General features: G+C 39.8%; 1 protein-coding gene across 12 annotated transcripts in view; it reads left to right on the forward strand.

Annotated features, from left to right (window-relative positions):
* Positions 1–13,151, forward strand: part of REV1 (REV1 DNA directed polymerase) — a 101,463-nt gene that overhangs the window by 76,869 nt on the left and 11,443 nt on the right. For 10 of the 12 annotated variants that reach the window (XM_078056813.1, XM_078056812.1, XM_036105247.2 and 7 more), the window contains 4 exons: positions 2,688–2,816; positions 5,125–5,279; positions 7,662–7,781; positions 12,796–13,016. In XM_078056813.1, the coding sequence (XP_077912939.1) occupies positions 2,688–2,816; positions 5,125–5,279; positions 7,662–7,781; positions 12,796–13,016 (625 nt within the window). Of the gene's footprint in view, positions 1–414; positions 435–2,069; positions 2,184–2,687; positions 2,817–5,124; positions 5,280–7,661; positions 7,782–12,795; positions 13,017–13,151 lie in introns of those variants that run through there. The other 2 variants (XM_078056818.1, XM_036105255.2) reach the window with 2 other exon arrangements.

Genomic DNA, 13,151 nt, shown 5'->3' on the forward strand with positions numbered 1-13,151 from the left:
GGTGTTTGGATGTTGCAGTCATATTGCATCAGAGATAGTGATTGTCAAGCTGAATGTATTACAAAATAATTGGGGTGATGATCTGTGGGCTAAATACTGTGCAGCAAGCCACCTAGGTGTGATTGTTTTAAGGAGATACATAAAGTGATGACAGTGAATTTGAGTGAAAGTTGGGAAAAAAAAGCCCACACAACCCACAGCAATGGAGTTTGTTTCTTAATTGTGATTTTCATTTTGTAGAAAGCTGTTGATAATGAAAGTCTCTAGAAAACAGTTCTTGGATAACCTTTTCTTGTGGCTGTCCCATAATTACATTTTCCTTAGGTGAAAAGATTTTTTTAAAATATGTATATTCACAGTTGCATCAGAGAAATGTTTCTGGGGTTGGAATGAGGACCTGATTGTGGGGATGATCATCCCAGTTTTATGCAATGGTGAGTTTCCAATAGACACAGACTAATAGTGGGTCTGCAAAGGATGGTGTGTGCACATGAGATGGTAGAAATCATGGAAAGGTAGGATGTATATACAAAGGCTAGAATATGCATTACTGTTAGTCGGTTTACTCATCAGAAAGAGCAAGCTTTATACATAATAAGTGAGAAGGTAAATACCAGATGAATAGGTGATGATATACAAATATCCTCGAATCATATTTTTTAAGATCAAATCATTTTTAAATGATTTTGTAAGGACGCTTTACTGTTCTTAGTTGATACGGATACATATTAACATATTGAATGGACAGTAACCTACATGTGCAGTGTAAGCCTGCAAATAATCTCTTCCTGCAGCACACACTGATGGAGTATTGGTAGTTTATCCTGCATGGGACCTAGTTACAGGAATAAGATAAGTCACCGTAGCAAAAGTCACTTTCAACTGTTGTGTATTTGCCTTTACTCATTTATTTTCTATGAAACAAATCCAGTTTCCCAGCTACCAACTCAGAGTGTTTCCTTCCCTTAGTTACAGGAAATCTCTTAGTTTTCCTTTTTTGTTGTAACTTCCTTACAGTGTCTGGTGGCTCCTAAACATTTCTCTCCAGCTGTATATGTGCACAAGTACATAAGTAGATGCATTATCTTTTGCTAAGCAATACGACCCTGAAAATTTTTGAATAAGTGAAAAATATGAAAATGAAATTATTGTAAATATAAGAATATGGTATTGATAGCAATTATATAACACCTTTTTCAAAAAAATGAATAATTACCTTTCATTTATAAGCTTAGCTTTTGCATGCTGAACTATATATCCAGCATTATTGAAAATGTCTTAAATTGTATGTAATTCTCTATAGACTTCAAAACTATTCTATATATACTTCACTGCCTTACAAAATAAGGTCCATTGACTATAATCTATCCTTTGCTGGGTGAGTGCAGGGTCGTCCTTGTGAACATCATGGGGTCTGTTTCATTCACCATCTTTTGCCTACCACCTTGCCAAATGCCGGAGACATAAATTTTTGTTGAATGAATGAAAAAATTTTCTTCACCATGCTGTTTGTTAGTCATCACTTCTTTCACTGTCACTTTTCCTTCCTACTAGATATTTCTCGTCTACTGGGAGCTTTGCAATCATAATTTATTACTGTTTTGGTGTCCATAAGAAATGCATATGATTTTGCCTTTACTTCTGAGTAACTTAGAGGATTCTTTTCCTTCTTGGCTCTCAGTGGTGGTCTGAGATGGGGAGGGTGCCAGAGACCTCTGAGTAATTGAAGCCTAGTATTTATATATTGTTTCTCCAAACAGGGTATATACCACCATACTAAGTAAGCACTTAGTAAATATTATTGAATGAACGTATAAAATAACTATTTGGTGTATTTACATAGGCGTATGTAATCTGGTGAAACAGTGCTTATTATTTCGCTTGTGTTTTTACTTTAAAGTATTTTTTCCTTGATTCATTGCAGAGTGGTCAAATGGAATTTTACTAATTATGTATAATTCCATGATTATAGTTTTGTGCTGAATGCTCCAAATATCAAAGGTAATGTGGGGCATTGAGACACGCAAAAGATTTAAAATATACCATTTTCAATTAGGTCCCTCAAAGTTCTGGAACCCTGGCTCCTGCCCAGAGTGATGTCCTACCATATACAATGCTGTTGGCATCTCAACCACTGTGGAGCCACTTCAGGAGCATGGAATTGGTCAATTGGGAATTGGGTGGTAATAGGATGAGTACATTTTGTCTGTTTGTTACATAGCACTGTTTTGTGTAGTTCTTTCGTTTATATTCTTTGTCTTTGGGGGATACACCCTGGCCAAACCGTGCCATGTGTTAGGGGAAGAAAACCTGTTTTGACAGCATATTCCTGCTCTGTGGTGGTTGTGATATCACCAGCATATGGCATGCTGGCATCTCTGAAAAGGGGCCAGAGGTCTGAGTCTTAGGAGAAATGTTCAGATACAGACAAGAGCCAAACCTGGTCTTTTAGTAACATTTTGGCACATCTACACATGTCATTTACACTCATCAGACCATTGTGCAATTTTCCTTTGGGGGGGAATCAAACTTGAAAATTTTCTTAATGCTTGTTGTTTATCCCTAATGAGAATTAAGTGAAAATTATATATTAGTGGCATGGGGAGACACTGTCAACATTTGATATTTGATTGAGCATCTGAAAGTTATTCCTAGTGTAACCTCCATTGTGTTTTATTCTTTTCTAGACAAGTTGGCATCAGGAATGGAATGTTTTTTGGGCAAGCTAAACAACTTTGTCCCAACCTTCAAGCTGTTCCATATGATTTTCATGCATATAAGGAAGTTGCGCGAATAATGTATGAAACACTGGCAAGGTACAGCCAACATGTGGTCACTTCCATGTCTCTTCCTTTACTTCTTCTAACAGTGAGAGAGTCTGGTGTTCTTTAGGGGTGTCAGGGCCACTTTTGCTGGACACTTCTCCCTGTCAGGAACCCTTTCCTCAGCCAGTCCAGTAATCAGCTCAGTCTTAAGGGACATGTTGGCACTGCTCAGACTGTTCGCTGCTTCCTGACGTCAGTGGAAACTGAGTCTCTGTCTGTATAACTTCAACTCCGTGGCTCTCGTTTTCTTCCTCTGGAACCAAACAGATGGAGAATTGGCATTTTTTAACCTGGTTATTCTTTTATTACGTTTGAATTACAGTTTTGTTTATAATTAGAACTGATGGGTCAACGAGTAGAGACTCGAAAACCATTTATCTTCTAAAACCATTAGGTATGCCAAAAGTTAGTTTTTATAAAAGTTAGTTTTTAGTAGTAGTTTCAGGGTGGTTGATTAGTTGGATTGAGAAAAGGAGATTAACTTTTATTTACAGTATGGGTATATTTAATATTCAAAGCTCAAAATTTAAAGTAAGTCTATGGCAGGCTATGTATGCTTTAAAGTAGGAGTCAGCATATTTTTTCTATAAAGGGCTAGATAAGGTCTGTGTTCCAACTATTCAATTCTGCTGTATAAAGTGAAAGCCACAGACAGATATATTAGTGAATGGGTGTGGTTGTGTTCCATTAAATATTTATTTACCAAAACAGGCATCTGGACAGTAGGCCAAGGTTCGTCGACATTTGGAGTGTATTAATGTTCTAAGAGATCCATTTTGCACCTCGTCTTCACCTCTTCCTCTCCCTTTTTATGCATTATTTTGAATATTTATTGAGGATCTATTAAGTACAAATAGCTGTTGATGCAGCTGGTCCTACGGAGAGAAACGAGATCCCATCTCTACTTGAGCAGGAAAGAAAATAAAAGGAACAGATGAAGTTATCTGGCATTAGTATGTAGGTCTGAGTGCTGAATGATAAGCCATTTATAATCACAGCTGTCCTTAAGATCCCACCTATGGGAATGTTGGTGTTACCAAGTGGGAAGTATGCTTTTTAAATCCTGTTCCAGAGTTGGGGTCAATAGAAACATCCAAATGAGTGCTGGGAGTGGATGACTGAGCTGGGTAGTGGTACTACCGTGTTCTGCTTCCGAGTATCGAGGCGTTCAGGCAGCTACCAGCCTGAATCTCACATCGGGAGGATTGGAGAGAGACCCATGACACATACTAGTCCTGAGATCCTTTTAGTCTGTGGAGACACTGTCGGTGGCCTGTGGCTGTGCTTGGGGGGAAAAAAGCGCACAGTGTTCTCCTACCACCCTTTGGAAATCCTGCCTCGGCTTCATGTTCTCCATGCCTCGGGGCACCTTTCACTGGGAAGTAGAATTCCTCCTGTCAGGTATACCCTTCTGCTCTTACAGATTTCACCTTTTATTTAAAGTGTAAGCAAAACACTCATTTCTTGAATGAATACAGATATTTATTCTTAAGCGAATACAGCCAATTATTCCTATCTGTAACCTGCAGTAAGATGTAGGTGAGATAAGGCATAGTATACGTTACCATGTAGATTATTGAAGGTACGTTTTTGACCTTGAGGCCTTTCTGGTTGCCTTCCATTTGTGGTCTGCATATTTAATTAGTTTTGGAACCACAGGACAACTCTGCTCTTCCTTTTCCTCTTCTCTAGCGGATTAAAACAAGTCCTTTGTGTCGGTAGATCATGACCAAAACCCACAGTATTTCCACATTCAGGGAATGTAGTTGGCGTCTTTTCAGACAGGTATTTGAGGGTGACTGGCCTTTATATCCTGTATCCTAGGCCTACTACAGTAAAAGGTATTTAATCATGGTATTTTTGTTTAGGAGATAATCAGTTATTTATTTGACTGATTTATGTGACTTTTCTATCTGTTTAGGATTCTGGTAAACTGTGTTTGAACAGTTTTTAGATTAAATGTTCTGACATTTCTAATTTGCCCACTACTTTTCAATTATTCAGAGCTTTACAAAGGTATCCTCAGCATAGAGAAACTGGAATGAGAATTTCTGCTGTATTTTTGGCAGTTAATATGGAAAATGAGAAAATACTAATTCATTAGTTCTGCATTTAAAAGTTAGGTGACTAAAGAATGGCACTTGGGCCACTTTAATTAAAATGCTAATACTTTTTAGCATTTTAAGTGTTAAAAGGAAATGTGAAGAAAGATGCCAGAGGAAGACTGGGCTTTGCCACATGTGTGTCTCCTCGAGGGCAAGCTCCCGGGTGATTCATTGCCTTTGCTTTGTGTCGACAGCTACACACATAACATCGAAGCCGTCAGTTGTGATGAAGCACTGGTAGATATCACTGAGATCCTTGCAGAGACCAGACTTACTCCTGATGAATTTGCAAATGCTGTCCGCATGGAAATCAAAGACCAGACGAAATGTGCGGCCTCTGTTGGAATTGGTTAGTATCCAGCCTATTTTGTACTCTTCGTTTTACTCAAAGCATTGCTTTGTGATCATTGAATATCATTTAAGCTTTACGAGTGATTTTTTAGATTTTGTTTTTTTACCGTACCACATAGGCGTCTGACTTCTAAGACCCTTCTTAGCGTTGCTCACATTTGTGCAATACGTGAGATGGAAGTGTTAGAAAGGCAAGTAAATGGTTGATGATGATACTGTCTTTGGGATAAACAAGTTGGAATATTTCTAGTTTTCAAAAATGGGGAGAAGTGAATTCAGTATTTGTAAACATATTCTTTTTAAGTGAGCCAAAGCCGCCTTTCAAGCAGAGTGGTTGGGGGGGATTTGGAGTTAAATGTTATTGTGAGTCTTGTTGTAATTCAGTTACTTTGGGAACTTCAGCTTCCTGGAGTGCTCGACCAGTCCCGTCTTCACTCTCAATTCCAGAAGTCACCCTTATCAACCAGTGGCCCTCAGTGATTGTGCTCTCTCTCCCCAGCCCTTGTCTGCTTTATCTTTAATCCTTGTGCTTAGTTTCCTCAGCCGCTCACATCATCTGTCCTTGTTTTGTTGGCTTTTGCAGCTGTGCCCTCTGGAGCCCTCTCTTGGATAGCTCCACTTCCCTGAGTCACCTCCTCCTTTCTGAACATACTATACACAATAGCTCTTGCCAGGATACCTCTTTACTTGTGTTCTCTCCGGTGCTCTGTACGTCCCAGGCTTGCCAGGTAGATGTAACTTCCTCTTAGCTTGTCGTTGTCATTTCCAACCACTCCTCCTCCATTCTCATTTAGAAATCCTCCTTCCTCTGAAGTTCCCTGTCTCATTTGTACCCTTGGGATTTTAATTTATGGAGAGAACTGAGTGATGACACAGAGCAGCCAATGCTGTGGAAAGGTTTTTATTCCTTACACCTGCCAAGAAGAGGAGAGGGCATGCTGTACCATGTGGGGCCACATGGGGAAGCCCCCAGTTTTAGTCAGGCAGAAGCAAGGAGTGAGGGGAAATCCTAGGCTGGAGCCTTTATTGGGGTTTCTGTGGGAAAAGCTGGACAGAGTGGAGTAAACAGCTTTGGATTTGCTCTTTTGGATAATCCTGTGGTCTTAGGGTTATAAGCGGGGAATTCTAGTTGGCCTGGTACCCTGCCTGGATGAGTTAGGGCAGGAAAATACTGTTGTTGTGTGTGAGCTTGATAAGGAGATGTTTGGGGGTGGCTGGCTTGCATGTGAGAGGTGCGCTCCTAAGGGAGGTAGTTGTTTGCTGTCCTTAGAAACTGGCTGGCCTTGGGAGGACCCATCTCCCCGCAGCCAGCAAGAGTTTTAAGATATCAAAACATCATAGGATACAGAAAATAAAAAACATTATTAATACATTTATAGCATTCCTCCAGTTCCTAGCTAGCCTACCTTTCTACTCCCCTGTGTTTGGCCTGCAGATCCTTCTCAGCATCCTTTTAGGGCTTATTTTCTGTATTCCAGTATCTGGCATGGGTTTAGTTGTTTAAATCATGCTTCTTTTTAATTCAGAGGTGTGACAATATGAGTACATTCTTTTAAGTTCAGTCACACAATTAAAATGAAAATCCCACGTGATATTTCCACTCCTCAGCCCCTTTTGCCTCTCCACAACTCACCCTTTTATCATTTTGGTGTGACTTTGCAGAACTTTTTCTCTTCATGAATATCTACACATTTACCCTAGGAAAGCACATAGCTGTTACGTAAGTCTTCCGTAAAACCGTGCCGTGTCCTTTCTGTGTCTTCCCTAAGTTTCGACCTCCTCTCACAGAGCCCTGATGAGGTCTCTGTCCCCCGTAGCCTTTTCCGCTGTCTGCTTGACTTCTGCACGTCCATACCCCACCTGGGACCTTGCTGTCACCGTCAGTTTGTGAGACTCTTCTACCCTCCGTTCCCACTGCACATGTTCTGATTGTATAGTGAGACTTTGGGTTCTTCGGGCTCCCTTTTACCCCCTGTCCAGTAGCATGCCTTTGGCTTTATTTCCCTGCTCAGTCTGGACGCACTGGTTGGCAGGATGATGGAATTTCTGACCGTTGCCCCCGATGCCTGCATCTCTGAACATAAGGTTAGGGACTGCTTTCTCCCTTCCTTTAACCCAGGGTAGGGGATGTTGAAATGACACCGGTTTGGGAACAAAGGGAAACCTCTCTCCAGTATCAATGCAGGTTATAATATGTCCTGTTTAACAAAATTCTGCCTGTTCTGTACTGTATTTGAAATGATCAGAATTGCCAATTATTTTCATTGTTTTTGAAAGAAATTTGGTAGGTAACCTGTCTGTAGATGTCTTTGTTAAGAAATTTAAAAATAATTGTGGTGAATATTTTTTGAAAACCGTTTTTTTTTTTTTAACTTTATAGGTTCTAATATTCTCCTTGCTAGAATGGCAACTAGAAAAGCAAAACCAGATGGCCAGTACCACTTAAAACCAGAAGAAGTTGATGATTTTATCAGAGGTCAGCTAGTTAGTAATCTGCCAGGTAAATACAGATCTTTGCTTTTTAACTTTGGTTTATTGTAAACATCTATTAATGGTTTTCACAGTTTTACAACGTTACTCTCTTTTCCGAAACATGAATTAAATATTTTTATCCATGATTGAGTGCCATGAGAAACAGAATTTGGAATTCCTCAATGATTAATCCCCTCAGTTGACTAATCAGGACCTGAATGTTACCTTTTACTTCTATTTCTCACATATTTTACTTTAAATATTTCTCAAGTGGCAAGATCAGGGAATTCCTAGAAATCATTTTAAAGAAAATATGGTGAAATTGACTTTTGGTCCTTTAAATAAATCATAATTGAAATTGTCCATTTCTAGGCCAAATATAAAGTTCTGAGAATCGATTCCTCTGTTTATAAAATTACACTGATGGACTCATGACAGGTTTCTGAGTTTAGTAAGCAAATAGCCTTAAAAGTAGAAGATGTATGAATCCTATTAGGAAGCATAAAACCTAAAGACAAAGTATTATGTTTTGTTAACTCAGAGGTAGAAGTAAAATGTCCATCTCCACCTTTCTCCGCTAAGGGCCAGGATCTTTAGTTATTTTATATTGTTGTGTAGTTACTGTGTGGCTAACCTAGCTTGTAAAAATCTTTCCATAGAGAAATCATCAAATATAATTAATTATAACTGAAAAACAGTTGCCCTTTTGGGACCTTGAGGAGATGTAATTTTTTTGTGTAGGACAATTCATTTCACAATTAATAATTACAGGACAGTTCCTTTCACAGTTATTAAATATTTAGATTTGCTTGCTATGGTAGATACCTCTTTCTAAGAAGTGTCTCTAAACCATGCAGTAATCCTTGATACTGTTTCAGATAATCCTCCTGTTTGTTAAAAAACACACTGTTAGTTTCACAAAGCTCCTGTGTATTTGTGGTGGGGACATTCAAGACCGTACATTTTCAATGAAAGTTTTTTTTTAATTCATTTGCTTGTGAAAAGTGGATTTAGTGATCATTTTTAGATGCATATTCTTAAACCTAAAATAGTATATCTGAAACTTAGAAGTTTCTGTTACAGGCTATCAAATATTAAATGACCAAAATGCCATTTTATGGTAGGTTAGTTGTAAAGCTTCCTGACCCCCTAGTAAATAACTTAAAAGAATGTATTAGTGTTAGTTAGAAATGTGAAATAGGACATTTTGATGGTCAGTTTGAGATTAAATTGGAGGAATAATTAACCTTCTAAAATCAAGCTTAGCAAATTATTTTATTAGACAGTACAATTTAAAGTTTTAAAGTTTTAATAACACATCTTATTGCAGGCTTCTATAAGAAGGAACTGGTATGGTGTATTTAAAGCTGCCCATGAACTACGCGTCCAGACTTCCTATACTAGCCATCTCTATTAGCTTGCTCAGGCTGCCTTGAATTTCCTAAGCGATATCCAAAATATAGTGGGAGGGCAGCAAGATTGGCTCCCTCTGGCAAGCCACCCTCCCATGTGGCCTCCTCTCTTCTTCAAAACCAGGTTGTATCCACCCACAATTCTTCATGTGATTTCCATATGTCTGTTGACTTTTATCAAATTCCCAAATTCTTAATCAGATAGATTGAGAACCTTTCACAAAGGCATGCAGAATGTCACCTTCTGCTGTTGTTAGGCCTGTGTGGAAGATGGCATTGTAATCAATCTACAGAACACAGGCTGTTCTTCTAAAAAAAGATTTCACATGCATTTGGGACCCATCCCTGGTAGAGGGCCCGCTTAGTAAAAGTTGAGAATTGTTACAATAAAGAAACCTATTTATCTTTGTTAAAAAATAGTAATTTCCCACAGATATTTGAAGATCAATATATAGTGCCTATTAACATCTTGTGGGACATGCTTTGGGGAAGTTTTGCTCTCTAACCAAGAAGCCAGAAGAAATCCAGGATAAATACACCTCACCTGTTGTCCTCTACAAGCTCTCTTTGGCCCTCTGTGCCCATAAGTGTTTACTTGGCACACAGTGTGTCCAGCACAGTATACACAATTATTGGAGGTACACAAGCAGGAGAAAACACATTACTAAGTAAGTTTATGTTTTAGGGTATTCTACAGAATAATGATTATATGTTATGCTAACAAATAAATTACCTAATGGGATCTGTTTAATGATAGAAAGGATCATCCCCACCGACTATTTAAATACAATAACCTGTTCCTATGACTTCTTTTGGATCTCTGCCAGGCCGTTCACCTCATGCATGTGCCCCTACCCTGAGGGCCTTCTGCACCTGGTACAGCCCGCGCTGGGTTTGGGCCCCCGGCCATTCTTAGAGAAACACCACCGCTGTGTAGGTGGACATAAAGATCTGCACTATTCCCATATGGGAACCAGTAGCTAAGTGAAGCCAGTAAAATTTCAAGTTAAATTAATTACAGTCAAATAAAATTAAAATTCAGTTCCTCATTTACACTAGCCACATTCTGGTGCTCAACAGCGTCATGTGGCAAGTGCCCACTGGATTGGACAGCACAGATAGAGAACGTTTTCATCCTCACAGAAAGTTCTACTGGACGGTGCTAATTTAGATGGTGAAAACCTTATTCTTTAAAACTTTATTCTTCCATCTCTGCTGTACTGTCAAGTCTGGATGCCAGGGGAGGAGACATTACTGGCTGTTTTTGAGAGTAATAGTTCCCTTCAAGGACAGAAAGTAAGTCTTTGTCCCAGTGGCTTGACCAGGAGCTTCCACATCCTTTTTTTTTCTTCTCTCCTTCTCGGAGGCTTGGTTCTAAGCTAGCATGTTTTCCTTCACTTTTTCCTTCCTAGGTGGCTGCACTCAATTTGAGTGTCCTTAGAGGTGCCTCCTTTCCTTATAAACGCTTTCATGAGGCAGGCAATTAAACAAACAACCCTGTCAGGCTTTTGGTGCTGATTCATTTTTCCTCCCCACTCAGTATAGTAGGGGTTAGAGGTGGGCCACCGCCCCACATGCCTCCCTCCCCCACTTGACTTCAGGCCCGTTGCATTTCATCAGATGAGCTTGCAGCGGACGGGGCCTTTCCTTCCTCCCCACAGGGACAGTTTACTTAGATTAGGTTGATTGTGGTTAATTTGGTGATATTTGATATGATAGCCTTTCTTTGGCACCTACTAGCGACTAATAATTCTGTTCCACTGTATTGAAGATATTCTCAAAAACAATACGTTTTTCTCCTGCCCCACGCCAGCACACATAGAAATAATCCAGGATTAGTGCCTCTCACTGATTTGTAAGTCAGTGAGAATGTATCAGTTCTCCAGATCTCTAAGGGAAAGATCATGATCATAGTTTGAGAGTGCGGAGTGGGGCAACAGAGATGAAAAGCCTTTCCTGAACAATGAACAGTGTGTAGAGTGTTTGACTTTGGCCAGCCTCTTGTATGATTTGCTTCTTACCTTGGGTTTCTCCTCTCTCCATCTTGAAAAATACTCAGATGGGTTTCACTTAGAATTTCACCTTTTTGTAAATGGTTATTCCTCTGGCAGATTTTGGTGATGTTAAAGCAGACTCTGGTATTCTTTCTTGTTCCCGCAGACTCTTGTATTCTTTCTTGTTCTCTCTTCTTACTTGAACTTTAAAATGGCACAGATGGAAGGCAGTGCCCTTAACACCTTTCGTCTCGTCCACGAGGGAATGACTTTTTCTTGGTTTGAACTTGTCTTGCCCACCTCCATGGCCATAGATCTTTTGTAAGGTTGACAGCCTCCTAACCCTGTGTCCTACGTAATTGCTTTAAGAGCTGCTCCTGGCAGAACCTGGACTAGACCAGTTGTCCTTCTATTGAAGACCACTCAGAGAGTAGCCGCTAGAAGGATGATGGTCGTCGGGACACCTGGGTGGCTCAGTCGGTTGGGCCTTCAGCTCAGGTCATGATCTCAGGGTCCTGGGATCGAGTCCCCCATCGGGCTCCCTGCTCCAAGGAGAGTTGCGGAGAGTCTGCTTCTCCCTGTCCCTCTGCCTGTAGCTCCCCCTGCTTGTGCGCATGTGCGTGCACACGCTCGCGCTCTCTCTCTCTCTCACAAATGAATAAAATCTTTAAAAAAAAAAAAAAAGAATAATGATCAAGTGATGAGCACAACATAGCCGACTTCACTCAGCTCTCCCACAAGATCCTACAGAAGACCAGAAACAGTCTTTTCCTTATTGGTGGAAATTACTGATTTGATAGTGTGCAAACCATTCTGATAAGAGTTTTAGTTTCCCTAGGTTACTCTTAAATATATCTCCTAGATATGTGTACCTTTGTTAAGATTTTGGGCAAATTGAGAGTGATAGAACTCATCAGCATCCTCCAGGCTCAAACCTGGCATCTGGAAGAGAAGGACACAGGGACTGTGCTGCATGCTGGCCCAGCTGTAGGAGGGTTGAGAGCTTTTCAGGGAGATAATCTTTGTTGGTAAAAGAAATCTGTCTTGCCCTCACTGCCACTTCGTTTGCTTAGGAAACTTCATCCCCAGGTCACTTCGTCCAGTATGACAGCACTAAAGTTTCTGGGTTTGGACGTGTGTCGTAAGTTCTTGTTCTAGTTCCCATTCATAGGAAGTGAGGCTGAAACCCTTGTGAAGTTTGGCCGTCACCGAAATGTAGAATCCCTAACACTCTTGAGTCTCCTCACATGTAGGTCGTAACTGTAGGCCCGTGTAAACAAGTCTGTCACTTCATTTGTTGATTTTATGAATAAGATGGAAATCTTGATATTACTCAGTAATGAATAAAGATGGCATTCTTCTGAGAACTTACGTAGTTACACATATTTGAGAAGGTTCACCTATATCCCAAATTAAGCTCAAATTGAGGAGTAGATTCTAGAAATAACTTTACTAGCATTTGCACTAAACAGTTCTTTGTCTATGAGATGCTACAGTTATGTCACTTAAAAATTTTAAGGGAGATTATTTTAAACTAGTTGTTTTGTGGGTGAATGATAGTTATTTCACATTGCTAAATTGTTTTTAATGGTTTATGTGCAGAATTAAAGAATTACACGTATCCCCTTTTTTCTAGGAGTTGGACGTTCGATGGAATCCAAGTTGACCTCTTTGGGAATTAAAACTTGTGGAGACTTGCAATATATGACAATGGCAAAACTCCAAAAAGAATTTGGTCCCAAAACAGGTCAGATGCTTTATAGGTTCTGCCGTGGTTTGGATGATAGACCAGTTCGAACTGAAAAGGAAAGAAAATCTATTTCAGCTGAGATCAACTATGGAATAAGGTTTACCCAGGTACTGATCTCTTAACGAGTTTTATCCATTTATTTACTGTTCTTTATCTTTTCATCTAGTCCCATCTCTCCAACTAGCCCATAGACTCTTGTTGCTTGAAGTGAAGACTTTACACTCTTGTTCCTGCAGCTTGTA

The sequence above is a fragment of the Halichoerus grypus genome, chromosome 10 (assembly GCF_964656455.1).
Source record: "Halichoerus grypus chromosome 10, mHalGry1.hap1.1, whole genome shotgun sequence".
NCBI lineage: Eukaryota > Metazoa > Chordata > Mammalia > Carnivora > Phocidae > Halichoerus > Halichoerus grypus.